The sequence below is a fragment of the Gopherus evgoodei genome, chromosome 16 (genome assembly GCF_007399415.2).
Source record: "Gopherus evgoodei ecotype Sinaloan lineage chromosome 16, rGopEvg1_v1.p, whole genome shotgun sequence".
Lineage (NCBI taxonomy): Eukaryota > Metazoa > Chordata > Testudines > Testudinidae > Gopherus > Gopherus evgoodei.
This window is the reverse complement of record NC_044337.1, coordinates 22117356-22142679: the sequence shown is the minus strand read 5'-3', so window position 1 is coordinate 22142679 and position 25324 is coordinate 22117356. Positions and strand designations below refer to the sequence as shown.

General features: G+C 49.3%; 1 protein-coding gene across 10 annotated transcripts in view; it reads right to left on the bottom strand.

Annotated features, from left to right (window-relative positions):
• Positions 1-25324, bottom strand: part of LOC115636067 (disabled homolog 2-interacting protein-like) — a 218705-nt gene that overhangs the window by 38206 nt on the left and 155175 nt on the right. For all 10 annotated transcript variants that reach the window (XR_003996801.1, XM_030535704.1, XM_030535706.1 and 7 more), the window contains 2 exons: positions 23296-23850; positions 1006-1150 (listed from right to left, as the gene is read on the bottom strand). Coding sequence is in view for 9 of the 10 variants with exons in the window: in XM_030535704.1 (XP_030391564.1) it covers positions 1006-1150; positions 23296-23850 (700 nt within the window). In the remaining variant the exon portion in view is untranslated. The remainder of the gene's footprint in view (positions 1-1005; positions 1151-23295; positions 23851-25324) is intronic.

Genomic DNA, 25324 nt, shown 5'->3' with positions numbered 1-25324 from the left:
TTGCCGTGAATTTACTATGAATGAGAAGGAAATTAACAGCTAGATAAACAGGGATAATGTATGGATGTGCATCAGATCAGACAATGGATCCAGCAAGCCCTCTATTGCGTCTCTGGCTGAGTCTAGTACATTATGCTTCAGAGGAAGGCAATTCATCCCCCACCTTTCCCCCAACAGCACCTGACCATTGTGCAGTGCTGCCCATGTGGGACTTCATACGGACCTTCCAAAGTTGATCAGCTTTTGCCCTGAAGCAGAAGCCATAATTATCTTGATTTGTGGCAGTGTGGCTGTTGTTTGAGTCATAAAGTTATCCAGCCCTTTTTAAAACCGGTATGAAGAGTTTCTGACAATCTGGAATACAACGGTCATAACACAAATTTGTGAGCTCTCATCAGATCCATTAGTGATCAGGGGAAAATCAGACTGGGGTCACTGATTTGCTGTCTAGGTGGAAGGATCCAATAAGGCCTGTGAGACACTGCGAACGCACGTCTGGGGAGCCGGGATGCTATGGCAGAAGACCTGGTGCATAACATGATTTAAAAGTATTAATGTGCTTTCTCCTCTGAAAGCAGATTAAAGAGCTAAGATTAGATAACTCAGCAGTGACCTCAAGGCGGCCCCACAGAGCTGTAAAGTATGGCCCTCTGCTGTCACTTTGGGGCAGCCCACACAGACTACATGCTTCAGCACCTGATGCTCCATCTGGATCCAAGTGGCCTGACCGCATTGCATGCTGGGATTTGTAGTCCCACAGGCTGCATCCCCACACTAATTTGCAATCTGCTCTGTTCTATGCAATATACACACAGACCATAAGCTCCTGACAAACTGCCAGAGCAGCCCTCTGCTGGGTAAAGTTTTGATCCCCCTGATATAACTGAAGGCAGGCAGTGCTGAGTTCATGTTCCTTCCATAACGGAGAACACAAGGGACCGCAGAGATTAAGGAGTTTCGTGGGGTAGATCCAACCACCCCACCCCTTCTCCTGCCTGCACATACCTAAGGCATCCTGTAAGTACTTCTGCCCCACCAGCTTCAGGTACTCCTCGATGGCTTTCGTGGCCAGCGTGTTCTCTCGGAAAATGAGGTGCTCATTTTCACCACAGCGGTCAACTTCGGACATCATCAGGTCAGTCAAGAAATCCTGAAAGGGAAAGTCCATTGTGGGTTATCACTTACTGACCCGTGCGTCATTTAGCAGAGAACACACTGATCCTCCTTCTCCAAGGGGCTCTCACATTCACAGGGGGCCAGACCATGAAACCCTCTAGCTTCTCCTGCATGTATCAGTCACTTCTTTACTAACCCTGCCCCTTCTCTGGCTCCCCCGCAACTCCTAACAAAGGAGACAAGCAGTACAATACATCTCTGAAGAGTTATTATTTAGCTATCTGGAAAATAAGCCATTCTAGCCCTTAGATATTTTCAACACTACCACCACCATCGTCTTCACTGCGGGCCCGCTTTTTAAAGGGGTCTCAAGCCAGCCTCCTGGTTTTTTGGGGCACAATTTTGTCCACCCTGTTAACTGCAGCTGCATTTAGACATCTAGCTACAATGGCAGAAAAACAGCTAGACAATGTTCAAATGCCGTTTGTTGTGCCCCCACTTAATAGCTGAAAATCAAGCCCAAAATATGCACCAAGATACTTCAATGTCATATTTACTCTAGTATTTAGGCAAATAAACAGTACTGCCACATTCCCGCTGATGGACTCGTTTCCAGTCTGATGTGCATGGTATCCAACTGCTCATTAATCTCTATGCTGCCCAGCGATGTGCCTGGTGAGTGGGGGCAAAACACGCTGCCAGCACTGCCCTCTGCATCAGCGAGGGCTGACCTTTACTTGCCAAGTCTAACAGCACATCTGCACTCCAAAGAGCACCACTGTGTTTGCTAGAATGAAGGGGTTAATGGGGGAAGGCAGGAGGATCACCTGATTCCCCATGTGCCCAGCTGAAAAGCCATTGGGCGGCATAGTATTCAGTTGGCAGTAGCTCTGAGTGCTGGTTAAATATTGCACAGTTTTAAATGTTAAGAACACCTGCGCATACTGTTATCTGCGTTGCTAATAACATGTTTGCTCTGGAATTCTGTTTAAGCCTCCAGGACTGCTCTGGGTACTGAAAGGTGTCTTGCCCCTTCCCAGCACTTTGACATTCATTTGGAGGGCAGAAGGGAAATCAGCTGCCAGATACTGTGTGAATTACCCACATTAAACCTCTGATTGTTGTCTCCTGCAGGAAAGAGAGAGAGAGAGGGAAATGCTGACAGGTAAATTTACTTATACAGCTGAAGACAGTTTTTTAAACTGCCTTCGACTAAAACAAAATCTTGTGCTTGGTGATAACTCTTCACAGAGATAATGAAATTCTCCTTCCTTCAGCTTCCATAATTATCTGTAAAACACACAACCTGTTGGCTGGGGCATGAATCATGGAAGGCAATGCCCATCTCCAAGCCTTGTGCTGTCATTCCCCAAATAAATGTGGGCCAGCAAGGTACATGCATAGCTTGGAAGAACCTCATGGTTTCTCCTGTACATGAATCTGCCCCACCCGGCTATCATGGGCATAGCAGAACAACGTCAAGGAAGGCAAATGAGTCTGGGCCACACTGTTTTCTCCCCTTCGACAAAGTAATGACTCATTCATCTTCCCCTTTTACAGAAACCAACACTGCAGACATGGGACAGACATGCTGGGGTATCCCAGGATTAAACTAATAAGCAGCACATTCCAGGAAGACCTCCAGTATTAATTCTGAAGATTTTCAAAGAGATGGGATCTGAATAGATTTTCTTCACTTTGGGGACCCACGAAATCCAGTCAAACCCTAACATCAGCCATCTGACTCCAAGACCAAGCTAGATTTTCTCTCAAAGAGGCAGCATTGATATTGGGAGAGGGGTGGTCCCTGGGAATCAGTTTTCCATGAGTGAGAAGGAGGTGTTTCCGATTATGAGAGTGTGTACAGTGTAACACTTGATACTCCAAGGCTCAGGCCAGATAATCTGACTGGGGTCTCAGAATCTGTCTCTGGAGACTTTGGAGGTTTTGTTTGATCCCATCCCCACACACTTTCCACTAAGACATCACTGATGTCCAGACAGGGGAGGAAGGACGTACTCTTCAAGATAACGAAGTAATATAATGATGGCAGATTGACAGCCCGGGAGCCTTTCATCCTCCAGCCACACAATGGACACTCACAAGCATAATAGTACAGGCTTCCCCCATCCGCTGTCCTGCCAGCCTGCGGGTGAGACAGTCATTCAGGTTCCATGCCCTGGCTGTGGCTGCTCAGGCTGCCTTCAAGGGGGCAGTTGGTTCTAGTCTGGATGTTTATTTTGGATGTGGACACCTGTCTACAAGGAGCTGAATTAAGACACATCAACTCATCTCACATAGGCCAAATGGGGATAAATTTCAATCGCTTTCCAACCTGTGTTGAATTTGAACTGGTTACCTACAAGCAAAGGAATTACTGAAGTGATACATGGCCCATTCCATTCCCAAGCGACTTCATTCTTTACCGACACTGTATTATTGTGCCTCTTTCATGGAAAAAAAGAAAAATCCAGACGGTTTACAGTACATTCTGCACTAAAAAAGAGGAAGAAAGATTGATAGGGACTGTGAAGCACTGCGAGGTCTGGTTCCTCAGCACAGACTGACAGCTGTAGTGCAGCTCCCTGTCGTGATTGATGGCCACTGCTTTGCTCTCCCCTTGTTAAGAAGATTAGACATATTTACAGTAAGAGGAAATAAAGTGATACCCAGTCGTATTTTAACATCCGCCTCCATCCTTCCAAACACCTTGTCCAAAAGCAAGGCTCATGTGCCAACTGCGATCAATAGGAGCAGCAATTCTGATCAGCATGTAAGACCAATACTACTGCTAGTCCTGATTGCAGCTCAAGAATTAGTCTAACTGGTCTTTAGTGATGCCTGGGAACAGAACTAAATGCCAATCTTCCATTGCACGTGAGATGCAGAGTCAGTGCCCCACAAGGGAAACACTGAATCCAGGAGTCCGCATAACTCCAGCTGGGACAGTACCACATCATCCGAATGCCTATGTGGTCTGTCCTGCATTAAAGAAAGTATGTGCAATAATATGAGCAATAATAATGCTCCTTTGCATCTTCTAGGTGTTTGGCAGGTACCTTCTCAGTTCCTGCAACTGCTGCCTCCTTTTAAAATGAACTAACATTTCATTGAAATAAAAAGAAAAGCCCAGCAGGACATAAACACACAACAGGGCGCATGAAGAGAACATGTGGCGCTGAATCATATACCAGTCTCGGTGCAGCTGTGTAGGCTATGAACCATGCAGGTACAGAATCAATGTTCATTATGTAAATTCCCTGCCCCGCCCTGCTACCCATTCTGTCAGGTGGCCTTCAGATCCCATTTTGCTAAGTGATGCATCGACATAGGCACTTGATATGTTCCATTTACTTTTCCCGAACATTTCAGCAGAGGCATTGACATGATTCAAACATACAGTCTTTGGAGTATGAATGTACAGCTGCGCTTGTTGAATTACAGGGCAGGCTGACACAGCTCCAGTGCCAGAATGGGAAAGATCTTAGCAGCACTGGCAGTTTAATTTACAAACATGGGTGTAATCAGCTGAGGTGCATAACATTTTCCTGTCTGGAAAAGTCCGATAGGATTTGATAGGAATGCAATCAAGTGGGCTCTAAAGAAACTCTGGAGACCGACAGAAAGCAACAGAGAACAGGAGCCTTCCTTCAGAATTCTGAAGCCATCCTGTAGAATGTAACAAAGAACAATGTACCTGCCAGATCACTCTATAGGTTGGTTTCAGACTCCTGTAGGACGTTCCCATAAAGGTTACAGACAGGCATAATGGGAAAGCAAAGCCATCAGGGCAGGTTGAAGAGCAGTCTGTAATGAGGAGGGCTTCATTGTACACACAGGGACATGCATGGCTGCTGCACAGCTGTGCCCAAGCACCCTGGCCAATTTCACAAGTCAGCTGGATGTGACTTCCACAGGCCTGGCATTCACAGGGCTGGGACCGACGTGCCAGCAGAGCCTTCCCTGCACAGGAACCTCGATAATGAAAGACAAGCTTTTAAAAATAAAAAAAAGAAGTCATTCAGATTATTTCTCTAGACAGAGAATCTCTCCGCTTGTGGGCCCAGAAAGCTCCATAATTCTCTGGCAACCAAGCAGGCATGAATTTCCCTCCCCTTGCTGTTTTCTCTGCCTTCTTCCCCTTTTATCAGAGGAGCTGGAAAGTAACTTTAAACCCCCTGCTCAAATCCCTTTTGCTGCTATCTGTGTAACTCTATCACCTTTATCTTCCTGGGTTTCTCCTGTGTATGTTTCAATTCCAAGCAGCAGCTCAGGCTGACACAAGGTGCTGATTCTTAATTAGCAGCCGCTGACCTTGGCTTTGCCTGATACTCTTTCCTGTCACTTTCCCAACATACTAATTATCTCAGGACCATTGAGTTTTAGAGTTTCTCTTAGCCAAGTGCTGGCATTTTTTCTTTTTTTTTGGTCAATTGAGGACTTGGCTGAGAGCTGGAACAACTCCTGGCCACAGGGCAGCAAGACCAAAACCCAGGCTGAGCGCGGAGTTTTGATACAAAAGCAAAACTTGGGTTGGGGGCTGAGATATATGGACCAAAGGCCTGACCAGAAATCAAGTGAATTTTGGTGGCTTCAGCCCAGTTATAGGACTCCTTAGAATCCACAACTTAATGCAAAACTCTGAGTGTGAATGGCCCAACATAAAGAAAGCCGAGAAGAGATTCCCATGACATGCCTGCTCTGGTCATTATTACAACCTGCCCTCCAGCAGCTTGGCCCTGTGCAGAGACATGAGAAGTCAAAGTCCTTGATTATGGCAACTACATTTTAAGTCAGGAGTTCAGCCAGTGACAGTGGGGAGCTGGATGGGGAATCCTGACATTGTTATTTAACAGCTAAACCACACCCCTACAGCCGTGGGACTAAAACACAGACCCTTAAGTTCCCAAGCACAGTCTTCTGACCCATTTACTTGCCTCTGCCCGGCCCAATTTGGGTTAGCAAATGCCCTGAGAAAGGGCTGTTCGGAGAATCTCACAGCAGCTTGTTTCTAGCTGTCCAGTTCAACCCTGAGGAGGGTGATGAAGCACTGGAATGGGTTATTTAGGGAGGTGGTGGAATCTCCATCCTTAGAGGTTTACAAAGCCCCGGGTGGGATGATTTAGCTGGGGTTGGTCCTGCTTTGAGCAGGGTGTTGTACTAGATGATCTCCAGAGCGAGGGGACTGGTGGGAGGAAGGGGACTGGGAAATTACGTGTAATGCACAGTGAGATCTTCTTGGGAGAGAGGCACCAACAGCCCTAGGTGGTACAGTGCTGCTCCCCCGCAGGTAGCCGTGTGGCTGTGGTTCACCAGGATGGGATGGAATGAGCCGCTTCCCAGGGAAAGAGCATGAGGGAGTGCATGAGACAGGAGATGGAGGGGAGCGAACGGCCTGGCGAGGCCTTGTGGTAGTGCATTTGTGACAGCATGTGGGCCCTGATGTTCTAACCTAGGCATGAGGGTCGGGTTGCACCTGCCTCAGGCGGGAGGCTGCGAACCCCAAAATAAAACTCTGATCATAAATAACAAGCAAGTTTATAGGCAAATGCGGTGCATGCCTCTGTGGCTTTAGAACAGTGGTTCTTAAGCCAAGGGCCACATGCGACCCAATTAGCACACAGCTGTGGCCAGCTCAGCTGTCTGCTAAAGGCCAGCCTGCATGCTGGGGTCTGCCAGGTTCCCAGGCTTCCCTGCAGCCCAGCGCGGCGGGGGTGGGGCTGCCAGCTGGCCCCACATTGTGCAGTCTGGGGCAGCCGCGCGGCAGGGGTTCAGGGCGGGCGGGCAGGCAGGCAGCCAGCCCCGCATGGAGAGGATCCGGGGTCAGGGTCCGGGCTGCCACTGCCCTGCCACCTGGCCCCTTTGGCCCAGGTAACACACTGTAATAAGTTGAGAACCACTGCTTTAGAACATTGGTCAGAAAGAGTTCACAGGCTCAGCCAGAGCTGACGCACCTGGTACGTCCAGTGACAGCTTCGACAGGGTTTGGAGGGAAGTGTCTTGTTTTATCTGAACCAGTTTGCCTGGCCCTAATTCTGAACAGCTGCTGCCCATTTTCCCTGCTCTTCCTTCCAATGTCCATGTCTCCACCCCGCTGGACTGGGGCAGAGAGGGGGCAATATGCTCTATCTATGATCTTAAAAGAGAACTGGATACATTCATGGAGGTTAAGTCAATTAATGGCTATTAGCCAGGCTGGGTAAGGAATGGTGTCCCTAGCCTCTGTTCATCAGAGGATGGAGATGGATGGCAGGAGAGAGATCACTTGATCATTGCCTGTTAGCTTCACTCTCTCTGGGGCACCTGGCATTGGCCATTGTCAGTAGACAGGATACTGGGCTAGATGGACCTTTGGTCTGACCCCGTCTGGCCATTCTTATGTTCTTACCTGGAAATCCAAACTCAAGTGGTCAGTTGCTCCTTGACAACAGACAGGCTGGGCCCACAAGTCCCATTACATGCAACTGGGCCAGCACCTAACTATTGGCCCTGAACTTTGGAGAACTGATTGAAAAGTCCACCCCTCAGAAAGACAATTCTTCATCACAGATGTCAGTAGGAGTGAGAAAGCACATTAATTGCTAAGCTCAAACAAACACACAAAAAATAATGGGAAGAAAAAGCTTCTTCACTAGAGACTAACCAGGAGAGGAGCAGGCAGCTAATTCATTCAATCAATAATTCTGACACTCCTTGCCCCCAGGTTGTCTTTCTGCACCACAATGGTTATGCTTAAACCTGCGTCTGCCCTGGAGAATGTAAAAAGTATTGAGAGACAAACCCATCCTGTGTTTCAAGTATTGGACTGAGGGTCGTGACAGACAGCTTGTAATTTTCATCAACAGATTTGCCAATGTCAAACGTGAATAAAACTCTGTAATAAAATCACTTCAGAAAACAAACAAACAAACAAACAAACCGACCAACCCCCCACCCATGCTGCAAAGGGGCAGGAAGCCTTTCCACTTGATTTAATAAGCCTGGATACATGCTCTCCCACATGCCTTTTGTGCCCCCCGACCCCCTCGCCCACACTCCCATGCATGGATGCTCTTCCCTCCAACCTGTGCTGACAGGCGCACTCCTGCCTGAATGGATCAGTAAGGCTCCAGTCCTCTGGAAAAGTCCCAGTAGGATTTAATAGGGATGAAACCAGTAGGGCTCTACAGACATTTCTCTAAAAGTCTATAGAAGTTAACAAGGAATAAGACCCTTTCTAAATGGTTCTGGAGCTGTTCTATACAATTCTGTAGCCGGAGTGTCATTCTCTACTCAGTTACATGGGCTGTTTCCATAAGGGACAGCCCACATCTAAGCTCCAACGTGTCTGTCTGTACATATACATCCTTCTACGCTTCCTGGGGCACGTCTCCATGTCTGCTGCACCCCTCTGGACGTAAACACACAGCCAGCCGGCTCTTCGGCACAAGGAAAGCACAAGGTGATACAAGGGACGTTTCTTTGGGTGAGGCAATGAGCAAAAGAGTGAAGAGCAGTATTTCCTAGTAAGGAAAGGCCTTTCCAGAGGCGTAACAGGCAGCAAAGGTCTGGGACCACGAATCCTGCTCAGATTGTACTTGGAGCATTTTATAACCTCGCCAACCTGGAGAATGTTTACACAAGATCTATCCTGCATCTTTTAGGGTATGGCTACATTTGGAATTTCAAAGCGCTGCCCCGACAGCGCTGCGGGAGCGCTTTGAAGTGTGAGTGTAGTCAGAGCGGCAGCGCTGGGAGAGAGCTCTCCCAGCGCTGCATGTAAACCACATCCCTTACGGGTGTAGCGTGCAGCGCTGGGAGCCAGGCTCCCAGCGCTGCTGCCCTGATTACACTGACGCTTTACAGCGCTGTATCTTGCAGCGCTCAGGGGGGTGTTTTTTCACACCCCAGTTGCAGCGCTGTAAAGTGTGAGTGGGAAACATTCACAGCTGGAGGCACAAGGGGTTTATTTAGCCGGCATTAATGAGAGCTGCAGAGCTACGCCCCCCACACCTGCTGCTCTGAACTGCACTCCCCCTTGTGCTGGAGTAGCTAACATCATCACCGACTGTTGGGCAGATTAATTTTGAAATGACAAGGTTCTGCACATCACAAGCCTGACTAATAGGACTGACTTAACCTTAAGAGGATTGAACTGATAAGGGTAATGAGATTACTAGCTATCCCAAAGACTGGCCCCAGAGTCCGGCCATACTCTTTGTGGGGGGCGGAGGAGGGTGGGGTGGGGCAGGAGTTGTGCTAAGGGTTGGCAGGGCTGGATCACACGTATGCTGAGAGAGACAAGGCAGGGGAGGTAATAGCTTTTATTGGACCCAGTTCTGTTGGTGAGAGAGACAAGCCTTCCAGCTTACACAGAGCCCCTCGTCAGGTCTGGAAAAGGGACCTATGTATGTGTCCTGTCATAAGTCCCTGAACTTCAGTGTTTTAGTAGCAGGATAACAAGATGCCCTTTGATTATAGATGCCTGTTTGGGAAATAGCTGCGCTGTGGCAGAACTTCCTGACGAAACCCAACCACCACCACCGTTTTGCACAAATAAAAAAATACATCAAAAATGGTACAAATGGCAGATTTTGCGGCGGGGGCAAGGTGTAGTAGTTACACCTGTGGAATCAGTGCCAGCCCCTCCATAATGAAAAGCCTGGGGCTGGACACTGGCATGCTCACTATTACCAGGTGTGAAGAAAACACACCACCCACCTGGCATTCTTTTCTCCTGTGTTTCTCAAGGACTGGTCTGTGGACCGGCGCTGGTCCCTGAAATCTCCCTGTAACAGTTTAGGAAGGCAGCAAGCTGCTCCCTGGTATCCAAAAGGTTGAGTAACACTGCAAACGCACGTCATTCATTGTTCAGGGAATACAGTTGCTGTCAGGGTATATTTTTAAATTAAACAGTATGCAGTCCAGCACTTCTGAGCAAAGCACCATGTCTCCTGATATTCATGATCACACATACAAAATTGGATTAGTGTGGGATGGAAGAAGCTGAGTTTGGAGAAGGAAAACATATTCCAGTTCAGTTCTAGGCTTACACTACACGACAGCAAAACATTTGATTTTTAAAACATACTGGCAGTTTACTGAGTGTCCCTTAAATACATTTTAAAATACCATGTAAACTAAAGCAGCCAGCTGAGACTGTAAACTAAAAAACATGCACAAGACAAAGGCAGACAGAGATGTTCTGGCAGCAGCTGGGCTCTCAAGCAATGAACAGCCCCAAGAACACAGTTAAGTGGGATCAAAGTTCTTTTCACAGCACAACATGAAGCCAGTAATACCTTGTTAAAGCTCCGTATATGCAATAGCCATGAAATAATGGCCTGCGTTGTGCCAGTAGCCTACCTGAGCCCAGTGACTGTGCCAGAGCCAAATGGGTTTCAGAACTGACCCTTCAAGTGACAGTTCTGGGAAAACAGACAAGGAAAATGCACAGAGGTAGAACTGTTCCAAGATCGACATCTTGGAAGGGACATACCCTGGCCTGCAGCGCTACAGAACACCAGCAGAAGACCGAGCGCTGCTCCTTGACATGTCTTTTTGGGGACTAGATAACCACCGAAGTAAGCCAGAAACAGAACCTCACCTATGAAGCCCTTCATCTATCAGAACTGGGGGAAAGGCAGCAGGCCCATGATTTTGGTTCCATGTTCCAAACTGATAGAGGCTAATTTTCCAGCTTCTGTTTGGATGTGGCCAGTGTCTTCTGAAATGATGGTGGCTATCTTGTAAGAACAGCTGTTCTCTCAAGAGTTCTGCTATCTTGGCCAATGCTCATGAGATTTTGGTGCTTTTGATTCAGCCTCACAACCAAACCCTGGGCTTTAGTCTAAATCTAACATGGATCCAGATCCTCAGACTGCCTCTGGTCTCATTCCTACCAGTGAGATGGGATTGAATTTGTGAGATAAGCACCTCTTTCTCCTACCCCATACCATGAAGGCCCACGGTGAATGAACAGCGGATTTCCCCGGGGATCTATACTCGCTTCAATGCTCCTTAACACGTATACAGCTGACTTACCTCCTACCTTGGCAATGAAGTTCGTAAATGCTGATGATCTCTGCCTGGTAATAGCTATGAGGAGCTGGAGACCTGCCTGACCCTAACACCTTTGCCAAGTACTTTTCAAAGTGGCAACTTAACCTATACATATTAAAGACAGTGCCATCCATCTTGCCTACTGGTTAGCTCATTGACAGCGGCAGGTTGTTCTGAGCAACCAGCCAACCGTTTTTGAACTGCACTCTACTTATTTGGGGATAAAGCCTGACAGCTCTCTGTCCTTTCAAGAACACATTGAGAAGACGAGCCACAAACTAGCTGAGAGTCACACTCCTCTGCAGGCTTGCCAGAAACTCATGGGATGCTAGTTCTGCAACCCTATGGACATCAATCAATGCCTTGGTTTTTCCATCTGCTGATTACTGTGCAACAGCATGGGGCTCCAGTCGTCATTGTGGCAAGTTGGACTCACTGATTAACTCTGCCCTTCATATCATTACTGGTGTGACCTGGACAACTCCAGTCTCCAATCTTCCAGCCCTGGCTGTCATTGGTCCCCTAGTGATTGGGCGTGAAAGCAAGGTCCTGGCTGCATTACCGTGCATAGCCAATGATCAAGACAGCGTACTTCACAATTTCACCTGAAAGCCACACCAACAACACCAAAGAAAGTCAAGATGTCCCTTTTCTGAAATAGCTGACCCTGTCAGACAGCACATCAGACACAGTCTTTCTAAGGAGCAGCAGCAGCAGGTGATGTGGGACTAAATTTTGGATCGATGGCTCACTTCTTGGCAGATAGACAAAGCAGATCTAGGTCCCTTAGTCTCGCCAGCTCAGTTCTCACATGCCCCTCTGAACAACCACATGAACCAAAAGATCCTTCCTCGCTACAAGAGGGTACGCTGGGTTACATCTTCACTGTTGGGTTTCTTTAGCACCTTGCCCTGCCCTGTGGAGCTCAAGAACAAAGAGTATGCCATTTGGTCAAGGACTGCTCTCTTTCTCACTGGGATGGTGGATGGAGGTCCTGATGTGGCCATAGAGTGGCTTCAGCACTGACCAAGCATCCAATTCATTGTTTATGCTGTCAGAAGCCATGCACCAGAAAACTATAAAGGCAGGATAAAAACGCAGAACAAACAGAAGCCACGTTGCAGCACAACCCCGGCCCCCGCCCTGCCAGTGCAGGAAACCTGCATGAATGCTCTGGACAGATTCACAATTTTCTGGGGCACCTGGGGCAGTGTCTCAGACTAAGAAATTGCCTTGGGATGAGCCTACCTTCTTCCCATCAGTTGTATGCGCTCTAGCCCTCCAGGGGGCTAGGACTGCTCCACAACGCAAGCCTGAGACACAGCAATCTCTGTCGTGGGTTAGAGCAGCCACTGCAGAATGGGAGACAGGCAGCAGCGGTCAGCAGTCAGCAGGGGGTTCTCCTTGGTTCTGGCATGACCAAGTCCCAGCTGCCTACAAGACTGGTGGGATCAACTACTGATATCTCCAGATGACTGCATGGGGAATACAACTTGACTTGCAGCTAGTGCAGCCCTATAAAGATCAGTGAACTGATGTCTCCCCTCAGTGAACACCACAAGGAGACAGAGACGCAGTGCACAGGGGCTCCCATCCGGTGCCAGTGGAATAAACAGATTACCCACCTGGCCCTCTCGTCAAACACATGCACAAGCAGCTCTGCCACAGCTCAGGGCGTCCCCCGTCCGTGAAAGATGCCATTCCCCACCACCTTGGCAGTCACTACCCGTTCACTAGGCTCATCTCATTTACCATACAGCTCCCTGCAAGGCAAGTGGCAATTAAAAAGGTCATATTGGTAATTGCTCAATTACATAGCTTAATAGGTTCCCTGCAAAATGCACACGTATTGGAAGGCGATCTTTCAGTCGGAAGTGGCAGTTGCATTGCTTTGTGGGTTTGTTAGACTGCAGTGTCATACTATGCTTTGCATATGGAACAGACACATGCGTATTATGGATGTATTACTCTACGCTTGGATGGATCATGTGCTTATCTAATGGCCCGGCACAGCCAGAGGCTGTGACCTTTAGGGCACATTCAAGGCCTGGCTGTTTTCTCAGGCCTTTGCCGGAGTGACCATTACACAATGCATTTGGCTTGTGTTAGCAGGCTAGTCTTTGTACAGTCACTTGGAAGAGGCGTGTTATTACTCGTATACACTGACATAACACCAGCGCTGGGCATAGACCTTTACAGTAATAGCTGACCCAGTCCCTGCCCCAGAGAGCTTTCAGTCTAAGTTACACAAGCTAGGACACAGAGACAAAGGGAGGCAACAGGAAAAAGATAAAGCCAACAGCATGTCTGGTGAGTTCACAAGTCAATTGTGAGAGCTGGGGAATTTCCAAAGGGAGACTGTGGTCAGCGCAGGGGAGGAGCAGGCAGTAGAGGGGGCAGGTGGTGAGAAAATGAGGCATATGGAGGAGGAAAGAGATTGTTCTACACCAGTGGGTCTCAACCAAAGGTACCTGGCGGTACTCCGAGGGGGTACATCAAGTCATCTAAAGATTTGCCTAGTTTTACCACAGGCTACATAGAAAGCACTAGTGAAGTCAGTACAAACGAAAAGTTCATACAATGACTTGTTTATACGGCTCTATGTACTATACACTGAAAAGTAGGTACAATATTTATATTGAAATTGATTTATTTTATAATTATATGGGAAAATGAGAAAGTCAGCAACTTGCCAATAAGAGTGTGCTGTGACACTTCTGTATTTTTACATCTGATGTTGTAAGCAAGTGGTTTTTAAGTGAGGTAGAACTTGGGGTACACAAGACAAATCAGACTCCTAGAAGGGGGACAGAAGTCTGGGAAGGTTGAAAGCCGCTGTCCGAGACACAAGGAGCAGTACAATACAAGGGACAATGACAGCAACAAGGCAAGATGACAGAGAAGCTGGAACAGGGACTGACCTGTTCTGGGTTTGTGTAGCACCCACCACAATGGGGCCAGACCCATGCCTGGTGCTCCCACAATACATATAAACAATAGGGAGTGAGGTGGGGGGGAGAGCTGTGCAGAGCCCTGGGAAAAGGACAACATATGGAACCCAGGAGTCCTGACTCCTAATCCCTACTTCTAACTTCTTGGAATCTGCATTGACCGTGGTCATTTCACACAAGCCCTGGCAAGCAAGGTAGTGGACTCCTTTTCCTTTGAAACTTCAGGGGTCGTCCAGTGAGGACTTTAAAACCAGAGTCTCAACAACTTCCAGGTCTCTCGGGGGAGTGGGTGGGGGTGTTCGTAACTTCCTTCCATGGTACTGAAAGGATCAGTGTGTGGGCAACTCTAGCAATGACCTAGCTTATGGCAATGAAGAAACCAATTGAAGGAATATTGTGTTAAGACGCCAAATGACTACTCAACCCACAGGTGCTTAGTTGTAGAGTCTAAAACACCGCCCTCCAGCAGGAGGCAGCAGTGCATGACCAGAACTCACTGGTGAGAGGGGAATGGCTCTTACAGGAATGGTTTAGAAATGCCCACATTTGTAACACACAACACTGGAAAACCCCAGTAGTGCTTTGGAGCTGCCACTCACCCTCTCGCCTCCTTTTCTGGAGAAAACGGGGCGGCGGGGTTGGGGCTCAGAAAACCAATTAATTAACTTGACTATGGCTGCTATAAAAATATTATCAGATAGATAAACTCTTCGGGGAGGGGCAATTATATGGCTGCTGCCAGTTACACACATGCTAGTGAAGCGGCATCCTAGGGCTGGGAACAGCACTGCTGCTTTGCAATCTGAACAGCCTCCCTAAGAAGAGGACCCCAGGGCATGTTCCAAGAAAAACTGCCAGCTCTGTGTGATATGTCCTACCCTCTTGAGCTGCCATCCTGCACCGCAGGGCTCTGTCCTGGGATCCCAGCGCTTCCCTGGGCTGCTGAGCTTCATTCAGGAGACACAGGCTCCTGCTGCCCTCCATGTCATTCACTGCACAGCACTGTGCCGGCAAAGCTACATGAGGTCCAAACTACCACACTGCTGGGTGGCTCTGGCCAAACCCACATGGGCCAGGAGGGGAGAGGATGGGGCATGAGTTGCAATATGTTGACAGCAGAACGTTTTCTTTCACCTCAGCATTGCCAGTGCCAGTAACTGAGGGAGAGAGCAGGGAGCTTCCAGCAGGCTGGTACAGGAGGGAAGTAAATACTTCTGCTTCAGAGAGGCAAATCCTCACAGAACAAACAAAGAAGCAGCCATGTTTACCCCTCATCCCTTCACAGCCTGGGAAATACTGATTTCACATAAACAGCCAGTTAGAGCTTAGTCAGGTGTTTTTTGTTCTACCATCCATCTGGGGAAGAGAGTTTTGATCTGTTTACACATTTATAGAACTGGCTCAAATATTTTTAAGATGGGCCAGTAATGAATTTAGGCATTGAAACGATTGGGCTGCAGGTTTAAAAAAAATCAGAGAGTAACAGCTGCATTTCTGATCACGATGATGCACCTTTCCATACTGCCTTTCCTCTGAGGATCTCAAAGCACATTACAAAGATTACATCTCTCAACATCCCATTAGGAGACATTATATTTGCTTTACAGATGGGGAAACTGAGGCACATAGCAAGTCAATAGGGGGGCCAATAACCAAATCCAGAAGCCCCAGCTCCCAACTCTTGTGTAACCACAAGCCCATGCCTCCTCTTCAGAGAAGCAACAGTGCCACTTTCAGGCTAATCTTTTCACAAATATAAAAAGAGTCAAGAAACCTGCACCCACCACCGGAGAACATTTAGGTCTGGATATTTTTCAGACTTTCCAGTGGGCCGGAGCAGCTCCCTAAACCTAGATTCTTTGCTTTTAACTTTATCAAAATGCCTTTCCCCTTTTCTCCCCAGCTCTCTGCCTTGGCTACTGGTCAGGGTTTTGCAGGCCCGTTGAACTCTCCAACCGCCTGCGGGAGACACTTTTCTTCCTCCTCAAACACCAACCCAAAGAAGCGCTGTCCTTGAGTTGGGGCAGGCTTGTTGTCTATATTTTCCACAGCCTAATCTGCAGCGTGGGCACAGCTGTGTGGCCAGGCCCAGTCAGACACAGAGAAAATGGAGCAAGAGGAAAGGCAGGAACAAAAAGAGGATGAGATGAGGAATCTTTGCCACTACAGCTTGTTCTGGTGGTTCTCAGGCCTGAGTGTTAACAATCCCACCCCACCTCAACCCAGAGCCTCTTATGAAACAATGCTGCAGTGTCTACAGGAATGGTCCAAAATGCTACAGCTTTCCCTGAGGACCTGCAGTAATTTCACACCACATTGCTCTTTCTCCTATAAGGGATAGGTCTACACAGCAGCTGGGAGATGTAATTCCCAGCTCAGGTAAACCTATACGCCCTAGTGCTGCTCAAGCTAGTGCCTAAAAATAGCAGTGTGGCTCGTTGCCCTAATACAATTTTGCCCCAAGCCTGGGTGTGTGCTTGGGTGGCTGGCCTGAGCTGCTGCTTGTGCTGTCACAGCCGCTGTGCTGTCTTTGGCAGACTGCGCAGGTCTAGTGCATGTCCGGCTAGCCATGCTAGGAGGCGCCAGAAGGGAATTTAAGCACCAGGATAATATAGCAAAGAGAAGCATCTAAACTCTGGTACCTAGAACCCCAGCAGGCACTGACAGCAGAACTTGTGCCCGGAGCCTTTTCTCGGGAGTGGCACCAGCACCTCATCACCAGGTGGAGGGCCCCTTTATAACTATGTAGTGCAGGGGTCAGCAACCTTTCAGAAGTGGTGTGCCAAGTCTTCATTTATTCCCTGTAATTTAAGGTTTCGCGTGCCAGTAATACATTTTACATTTACGGGGGCCAGCGGATGGAACCCCAGACTGGCAGTGGGCTGAGTGGGGCTGGCGGCCGGGACACTAGGCCGGCAGCAGGCTGAGTGGGGCCGGCAGCTGGGACCCCAGGCCAGCAGCAGGCTGAGCCACTCAGCTCACTGCCAGTGTGGGGTTCCGTCTGCCGGCCCCTGCCAGCCGGGATCCCTGCTGCCAGCCCCACTCAGCCCGCTGCTGGCCCTGGGGTTCTGTCCATCCAGGCAGGGCAGCCTGAGCAGGGCCGGAGGACGGAACCCCACGCCGGCAGCAGAGGGCCACTGAAAATCAGCTCACAGAGCTGGTATTTTTGGCATTCCTGCCCATTTCTTATTTTAATCAACACGACCGTGTTGTGCCAGCCTGAAAGGCAGTGGGCCAGATTTTGCCTTCTGATATGGGTGTGCCAGGCCCACTGACTTCCAAGGGATTGGTGTGCATGGATTGGGGGGCAGAATTGGACCCTATGGTGTTATTGACCATTTATATACATGGCACCATTCTGCCGTACAGAGAGTAAAGGCATTGTGCATACAATATAGCACTGACACTGCCTTTTCGACAGCAGGCGGGGGAGCATAGTGCCTCGTGGCGCACAGGCGTCGGGAAGGGAAGGGGGGACAAGAATGATTTTTCAGCCCCGCTGCAATGCTAAGACCAGCTGTGCTACTCAGCAGCTGTTTGCTCCCAGAGGCTCAGAGTCTCTCCCTAACACTTGGCGCAGTGCAGCCTGCACTGACCTACTCTACCCCAGCCCCAGCCAGCAATGCTGCATGGCACCCATGCACTTTAACCCTCCCCAGCCCCCCTGATCTAAGCGTCTTCTTTCTTAGCGCTTGTCTAGACACTGTTTTTGTACTAATTTAACTAAGCGATGCAACCCCAAAGGTAAGAGCTGTACTGGGATAAAGGTGTATAACTTCGTACCGGTATAACTGTGTCAATAAATCCTTATTTAGGTATAAACTCTCTACTGACGTTAGACGTTTTTCTTCTCCCTCCTCCCCCAGCTAACTGAGTCTCAGCATGTGGTTACAATCAGGAAAGTGGCTCTCAGAAAAACATCTTCATGAGCCATATTTATTCCGCCCTCTTACTTGCACTTGGCTTCCACACCATCACGAGATTCTAACAACTGCCTGATGTTACCCTGATATCTGCAAAGCAGGGGAGACTCTTTCTGCTCCTCACATTATGCCCGGGCCAACGAAGCGGGTTGTGCCAGGCTGCTGGACAAGGCAGAGCAGAATCCCAGTTGTTTTTCCTGCTAGAATGACTCTGATGTCAAATCCCACATTTTACAAAAGTTGTGGAAATTGAGGCACAGAGCCGTGATGTGACTTGGACAAAATCAATCAGTAAGTCAGTGATGGAGCAGGAAACAGAACCCATGAGAACTATGCTGCAATCAACAGATGAGAGAGATGTTGCTGGGGCTGGACAGTCTTTCTGGGGGATCTGCTGATCTCTGTACAGCAGTCCGTGCAAATGCACTCCCTGCCTCCGGTCTAATCTCCATCAGTCACCTGAGAGGGAGGGAGAACAGAGCCTGGCTCAGAAACACTCCATGGCAGATGCCAAAGCCCCACTGGTGCGGAGTGGCTCACGGTTTTGAAATGATCACTGTGTGGTTTGAGAACAATCGCCCTCCTGTAGCCCGGCAGGCCTCCGAAGGGTGAGGACTGGACGCGGCAGACAGCCAGCCACGGTGCCACACACTGTCTGCAGGGCAGCGGGGTCGTGTTCAATAGAGGCTCTGCCTATCTGCGAGAACTGCACTGGATGGATGCATGTGCCAAATCCCCACATGCTTTATTGAAGGATTAAGCCATATTTACAGAAAATCAGTGCTGGAAATCAGGGCCTGAAACAGCACAGAAGAAGGAGCAATTAGCAGCTAACGAGTCTGCACAGATAGATGATCATCCACTGGACACTTAGCTCTCACTTCATCTTTAATTGCTGCTTTAGCATCGCAACTGCAGTCAACCACCACCAAAAAACCTTTATCAGCAAAATTAATTACCGGCCATTTATTACTGTGTCTGTGCTCTACAGCTGAGTGAGGGCAGGAGAAAGGGACTGGAGCTCTGCAAAGATTTGCGGAAATAGCTCTTCGGAAAGTGCAGGCATGTGTTCCACATGCTGGCAGAAGAGTGGCACCCGGGGCTAGTGGAGGCTACAGAGGGTCGGGAGAGAGCCAAGGGTTGTTGTCAGCTGAGTCTACAGCGCGTATGCCCACCACGTGTGGTGCAAATCTTGCAAGGGCAGCATGTAAACTAGTCCTGATTCAAACCGAGTCCCCATACCCTCAAGCCCTGATTGCTGTGCCCTCAAACCCGGCTGGGCTCTGTGCCCCAAACCCAGGCCCTTCAATCTCATTTAGCCATGTATCCTGCACCCTCAAACCTGACTCAGCCCCCGGCCTGGATCGCTATGCACTCAAATCCCATTTGGCCTTAGGCCCCACACCCTCAATCCCAATTCTGCGCCATCCCATTTCTGTATTTTGGGCACCATTCAGACTCACCATTCAGATCCCCGATTTAAATGCAAACACTGCTCCCCATGCCCTTGTTCTGATTTGCCCTCTAATGCGTTCTCTGCACAGTGCTGCACCCAGTTCAGCCACGAACCTGAACCTGGGCCTAGCCTGATGTGGGATCTGAGAACGGCCTCACCGGCTCATCCTGAATAATCCTCCAGCTCAGACACTAAGGAGCCAGCTCTCAACCTTCTCCATCAGCCTAGCCCCTGGCACTTCCATTGACTCACAAACTCCCCGTAAGGGATGAACTAGCAAAGGCTGCAAATGGGGCATCATTTCCACAGCCTAATTTTCAGGGCCCGGAGTCTCTGATGTCAATAATTTCTAATGCTAACACCCCCCTGGCTGGGGCCACCCTGGGTTAGCATGGCTTACTCCAGAGGCAGGCCAGCCCACAGGCTTACGGCTGGGGGGAATTTGGGTCTGAAGGACCTGCGGCCAGCCAGCCCCAAACCAGAGCTCTCCCGACGCCCATCCCTCAGAATCACAACAGCCACACTAAGGGCAAACAAACAAACTCAGCTAGTTCTTCTACAGGCTGGGAAGGAAGGAAGAGAGGCTGTTTCTATGTTTGGCTGAATGGGAGATGCTCTAGTACCACTGTGATGAGGGCCAGACAGACAGCTACCGAGTGAGGCGATAACGCGGCTGTAGAGCTATCAGGCTTTTCTAAAATTAGTGCTTTTTAAACACTATCTCCTCCTGCTCCAGCTTCCAGCAGGGATCCGGGTTCATCTCTGTGCACACCAGGGCGCTCACATTAAACAGCATCCCAGCGTCGTTTGAAACAGAGACCCACAAACCTGGGCTGAGGTAAAACAGGAGCATTTGCTGCTGGAGGACTCACTTGCAAACCCCCGACAAGCTTCCAGGAGCGGATGGGGGACAGTGGGGAAAGGCCGATATCTGAGCTGAAGGCCCTTTGGGGCAGCCCCTGCCCGTCTGCACTCCCACTGGTCACTGAAGTGCAGAACACAGCTTCTGCAGGAGAAACTCTAAAGAACAGAACCTCTCTTCCGCCCAACGTACCAGCGTTTTGTTAACAATCAGTATTTGAGCCCCATTCGCAGACCAGTGCCCCTCCACTAAGCCCTTTGCTAGCAGAGAGGCTGGGGACAGGCTGGGCTATAGACGAAAGTCCCCCTCCCACCTGGAGCCACGCCCTTTCCAGAGCAGTGGGGGAAGCCTGCTCTGCAGCCTTTGGATTCCCGGGCTGGCCACTGACCTCTCACTAGCCCCAATGTACTAAAAATAAAATGTCTCTAATGCAAATCTGCGAGTCGGCGCCCAGCCTTGCCTACCCACGTGAGTAGGCCTGTGGATCCCACAGGGGATGACTCATGTGAGCAGGGTCTGTGGCACCAGGTCTTTCCTGTACAAAGCCAGCCATCGCCCTGTATCATTGCTGTTTGTGAGTGATGACCAGGGAGCAGCCCACCAGCCCAGCACCCACCCCACCCAACAGGCCCAATCTTGACTTTCTTCAGCTCTGTTCCAGCCTTTGGCTAAGTCACGCGGGGGTGGGAGGGCTGTGCTTGGCTCTGCCATGTCCCGCAGCCCCCCCAGCACAGCCCAGACACGAGCTTGTTCCTGCCCACGAAGTCCTCGTGCACGTCTCCTCGGTGCGTCTTGTCACTCAATCAGCGGCGCAGAGGGTTTGCCACGCGAGCGAGCAGTCCGCAGCACCCCATTTGTCACACCGAGGGGGCGTTCTTTCCAGTCAGTGTCCCTTTCACTTTGCTGCTGTTTTTATTTTTATTTCTCTTTGCTTGTCCAGCTCCTCTACACAAGATGCAGCACCCGGCTCCCATGCTCCAATAATTCCTGTTGCTCTGACAACTCTCTAACCCTTGTGCTAAATGTGGAGGATAGATGACAGGCAGCGAAAGCAGAAGCTCCACTGTAGGGGGATATTTATCCAGCCTGTTTACTCTTTGCTATTTCCCCTGTGGAGCGTCTCTGGGCTTTCGAGCAGCGAGGCACCGACACGTGGAAACACACCTGCTCCTTCCCGAGGCTCTCGGGTCTGGCCCCAGGAGGGACTCGGGCAAGCAGCAGCGGGACATGCCCACAGACGGACACACAGCTACCAAGGCCAGGCCTATGCATAGAACTTTGGTCCATGTGGTCATGCTAGTCCAGGGTGTGTTTTTCTTACAATCATTTATGCCAGTCAAAAAGTGCTTTTGCTGGTATCGCGTATTTCGTTTGGGGAAATCTATACACACACTCCTGCTGGTATCAGCTGCATCTCCATTAAGATGACTTGTGGGTGCAGCTGTCCCAGCAAACCCAGACTAGGCCCACATCAGTGGCAGAATCAGCCAGGGCAGAGGTGGCCTCAGGTGCTTTCTGATGGAACAATCGCAGCAAGTCACTGGCTGAGCTGATCCTGCACCCACTGAAGGCAATGATGCCAAGGGCCACTGGACTGCGTCTGAGTTTGATATTCCTCCCTGTGACCAAGACAACAGTGGGGACGTCTACATTTGGAGCTGGGTGTGATTCCAGGCCCAGGAGATGTACTTGTGCCAGCTCTCATTGAGTTAATGTGTTAAAAGTGGAACCTAGCCACAGCAGCGCGAGGGACGGGACAGGCTAGACACCCCAAGTCCACGGCTGTCAGAGAGCCCAGGCCAGTACTTGGGGCAGCTAGCCCGTCCTGCCGCTCGCACTGCCTCAGTGATGTACAAGCTCAATGAGCGCCGGCATGAGTATGTCTTCTGGGGCTTTGAATACAGCCCAGACACACCCTGTAACTGGGAGGAATGGACACCTGGGAGCAGCTCCCTGCTCCCCGGCAGTCAATCCCCTTGATGAGGTTTTGCTGCCTTGACCCAGTCTATTGGTCTCGTTCATCTCCACACGCAGAAGGGGAAGAGCAGACAGGAGGGGAATCCAAAATTTCAGTTCTCAGGCAGGCTGCAAGTCTCCTTAGCACCACAGAGGCTTTGGAAATCTTGCTGAGACATCAAGTCAAGGCCCCCGCTCCTTAGCTGGTAAGTTCAAGGAGAAATTAATGGACAAAACAAAAAATAGCCATTTGTCTCATTCACACCTTGTCCTCCCGCTACAGCTGCTGGGCTACCATTGCCAAGTCATACCGATGCCGCATGAGGATGTACGCTCCGCGGTATGCTCTGTGCGTACTCCTCTGCCTGGCTCCGCGCTTGGCTAAAATATCTGTGAAGTGAGGTTCACTAAGTCAGTCACTCAGCCTTTCTTCCCCTCCCGCTATTCTCACACACAAAAATTGAAACTGCTCACAGAAATCTCAGCCTCTCCCAGGCCGGCTGCCCTCCCAAAGCCCGGTGATAGGGGATTCATGGGGATGATAATTCATCCAACGAAGCCCAAAACAGCTGGTCACCCAGAGTCTGCAGCTCTGCCACATCACCCTCCCTCACCTGGAAATACCACTATCCTGTGTGTTCCTCACCAATCCGAGAGCAGGGGCAAGAGACACTGCAGTGCTAATGGAGCCATTTGCATGTGCCTGAGGGGGTCTCCTCTCTCTTAACACCTCCAACATACCGCACCGTGGACCCAACCAATGACACACACAATCTGCTTAACCAGGGTGGGCACACCAGGACATGGACCCAGTAAACCCACTACATGTGCTGCTAACTTGTCTAAAAGAAGAATTATAAACATGGTCAATAGGGAGGGCCGAGCCAAAGTTCAGATCCATGTGTAGCTGGGGGGGGGGGGTGTTTGGATCTGGGATTCTGCTTCACGTCTGTCTATAATGGTACTGTACAGGTGATGTGGGGATCTTACCTTGGCCTTCCCAGTGCTTTGCAGAATATGGACCAGTGCAGAGGCCATCTCCTCTTTGTTCTTCACACTCAGCGCAGGCTCCAGCACTGAGCACAGCACCATGTAATTGTTAGTGATGTACTCAGCAAACTCCTTGTACATCTCCATTGGGAGGATGCTCATGCTCTGGTAGCGTGACTTGATGCGGATCATAGGCCCTGCAGACTTGCCCTTGCTGGGATTGGGGCTGACTACAGGGTACCACTTCTCCACAAACTGCCGCCCCGTTATGGAGCCCATGGGGATATTCACCTGCCCGATGAAGTTGGTCTTGTCTTTCTTTTTCTTCTTGTCAGTCTCTTTGTATAAGTGCACTGTAATGGTTTTGAGTGATGGGAGGTTATTAAATTCAAAGTGCTCCCCCCAAAAGACGTTGTCAGTTTTCAATTTACAGGTAGTTCGTGCGTAAAGAACGTCATCCAGGCATAATTCACACAAGTACTTCTTCTTGGCTGGCAGGTCCTTGGCTTCAATAATCCATAACTTTAACATATTCTCGATCCTTCTGCTGTTGTCCTGGAAAAGGGACACAAAGAAAAAGGTCAAGGGAAAAAAAAAACAACATACACAAACCGGAGAAACGAGTTAATTATTTCTGATGTGTTAAACGAGCAGAGGCTTAATTACATTTTATTTTAAGGAAATACTGGCTCTCAGGAATTTGCATAACAACACTACTTATGTTAATTTTCCAAATATCACTGTGCTCTCCATGTCTGCTGGTGCCAATTAATATAAAGGAACAAGACAGATAGAATCCCACCAAATTAAAAATGTACCATTTCCAGTTCTACTGCCAGGAAGGCCTCACAAGAAACAGGAAGGAGCCCTACCAATAATTAATGACTTTTGTAAAACAGAAGCTATTGCACAGGTGTTTTCCCCCGTTTGTTCCATTGTTGTTATGTGGCAGCACTGGAACAGTACATTTCCTTTTCTATAACATGGCAGGAACAGAAGCATCCTCAAGTCCACACATGGATCACTTCATTTGTGACTGGAATGCAGCCACTTCTGGGGTGGAAAGCAGCGGCTGTGGCATCACTACATATGCCTACATATTTTAGGACAAGAATGAAGACTATTTAATTCAACTGAAATACTGGGGGGGATTAAGGGAGATTGAATGAGTTACCTGTGAGCTAAGCATTATTATTAGTCAGAAGTAAAAATTGGCCTGGATGCCACTTTAACACTAATGCAGTGAACGATACATGGAATCTTTAATGACCCCTAAATGGTCATGACCTCATCCCGAAGAGGTAGCTCCAGGGGTACTGGTTTCAGTGAGGACTTCAAGGAAAGAGCAACCCATAGTGAATCACCAGCAACAGATTCTGCAGCACCCTCAGCTTTCCTTGGATGTCTCCTATAACAGTAACGAGCAGGTCTGACCCAGCTTCACTTAGAAGAGTGGAGAGCACAGTTGCTGGAAGTACACAATGGGGTGATGTGGGCTCAGGAAGTGCACACGCAGGAAATGATACAATACTACTAAAATCCTGGGATAAAAATATCAAAACAGATACTGAGAGTCTGTTTAGAAACTCAGACAAAAGGAGGAAAGTTAGCAGAGTCAGAGCAGGGCACTTTTCAAGATGATGGCATGTTTCCAAATGAGTGCCCATTGAACAGCGCTGCTGTGGGCCACGTTCAACTACATCCACGTAGAATAACCCCGCCTACTAACTGTTCTAGAGACGCTGGTGGGAGACGCATTGTCCCAGTCTCCCAGAGCTCTCTGCAGGTGGCAACAGCTGCCATGCTCTTAAAGTGACCACAACAAATCATGCCCTGAGAGATAAGTTAGTCTCTCCACGCTGCTATTTCCTCTCCTGTATTAGGGAGGGCTCATCAGTTAGGGTACAAAATCTGGTGCTGCATTAGGGGCACCAAACCTTGTGACATTAAGGGCTGCATTAGCAGCTTGCCAGGTGCCCAAGACCTGCCCCTAACCTGCCTACGCAGTTACCTACTGCTGCTAGCAAGA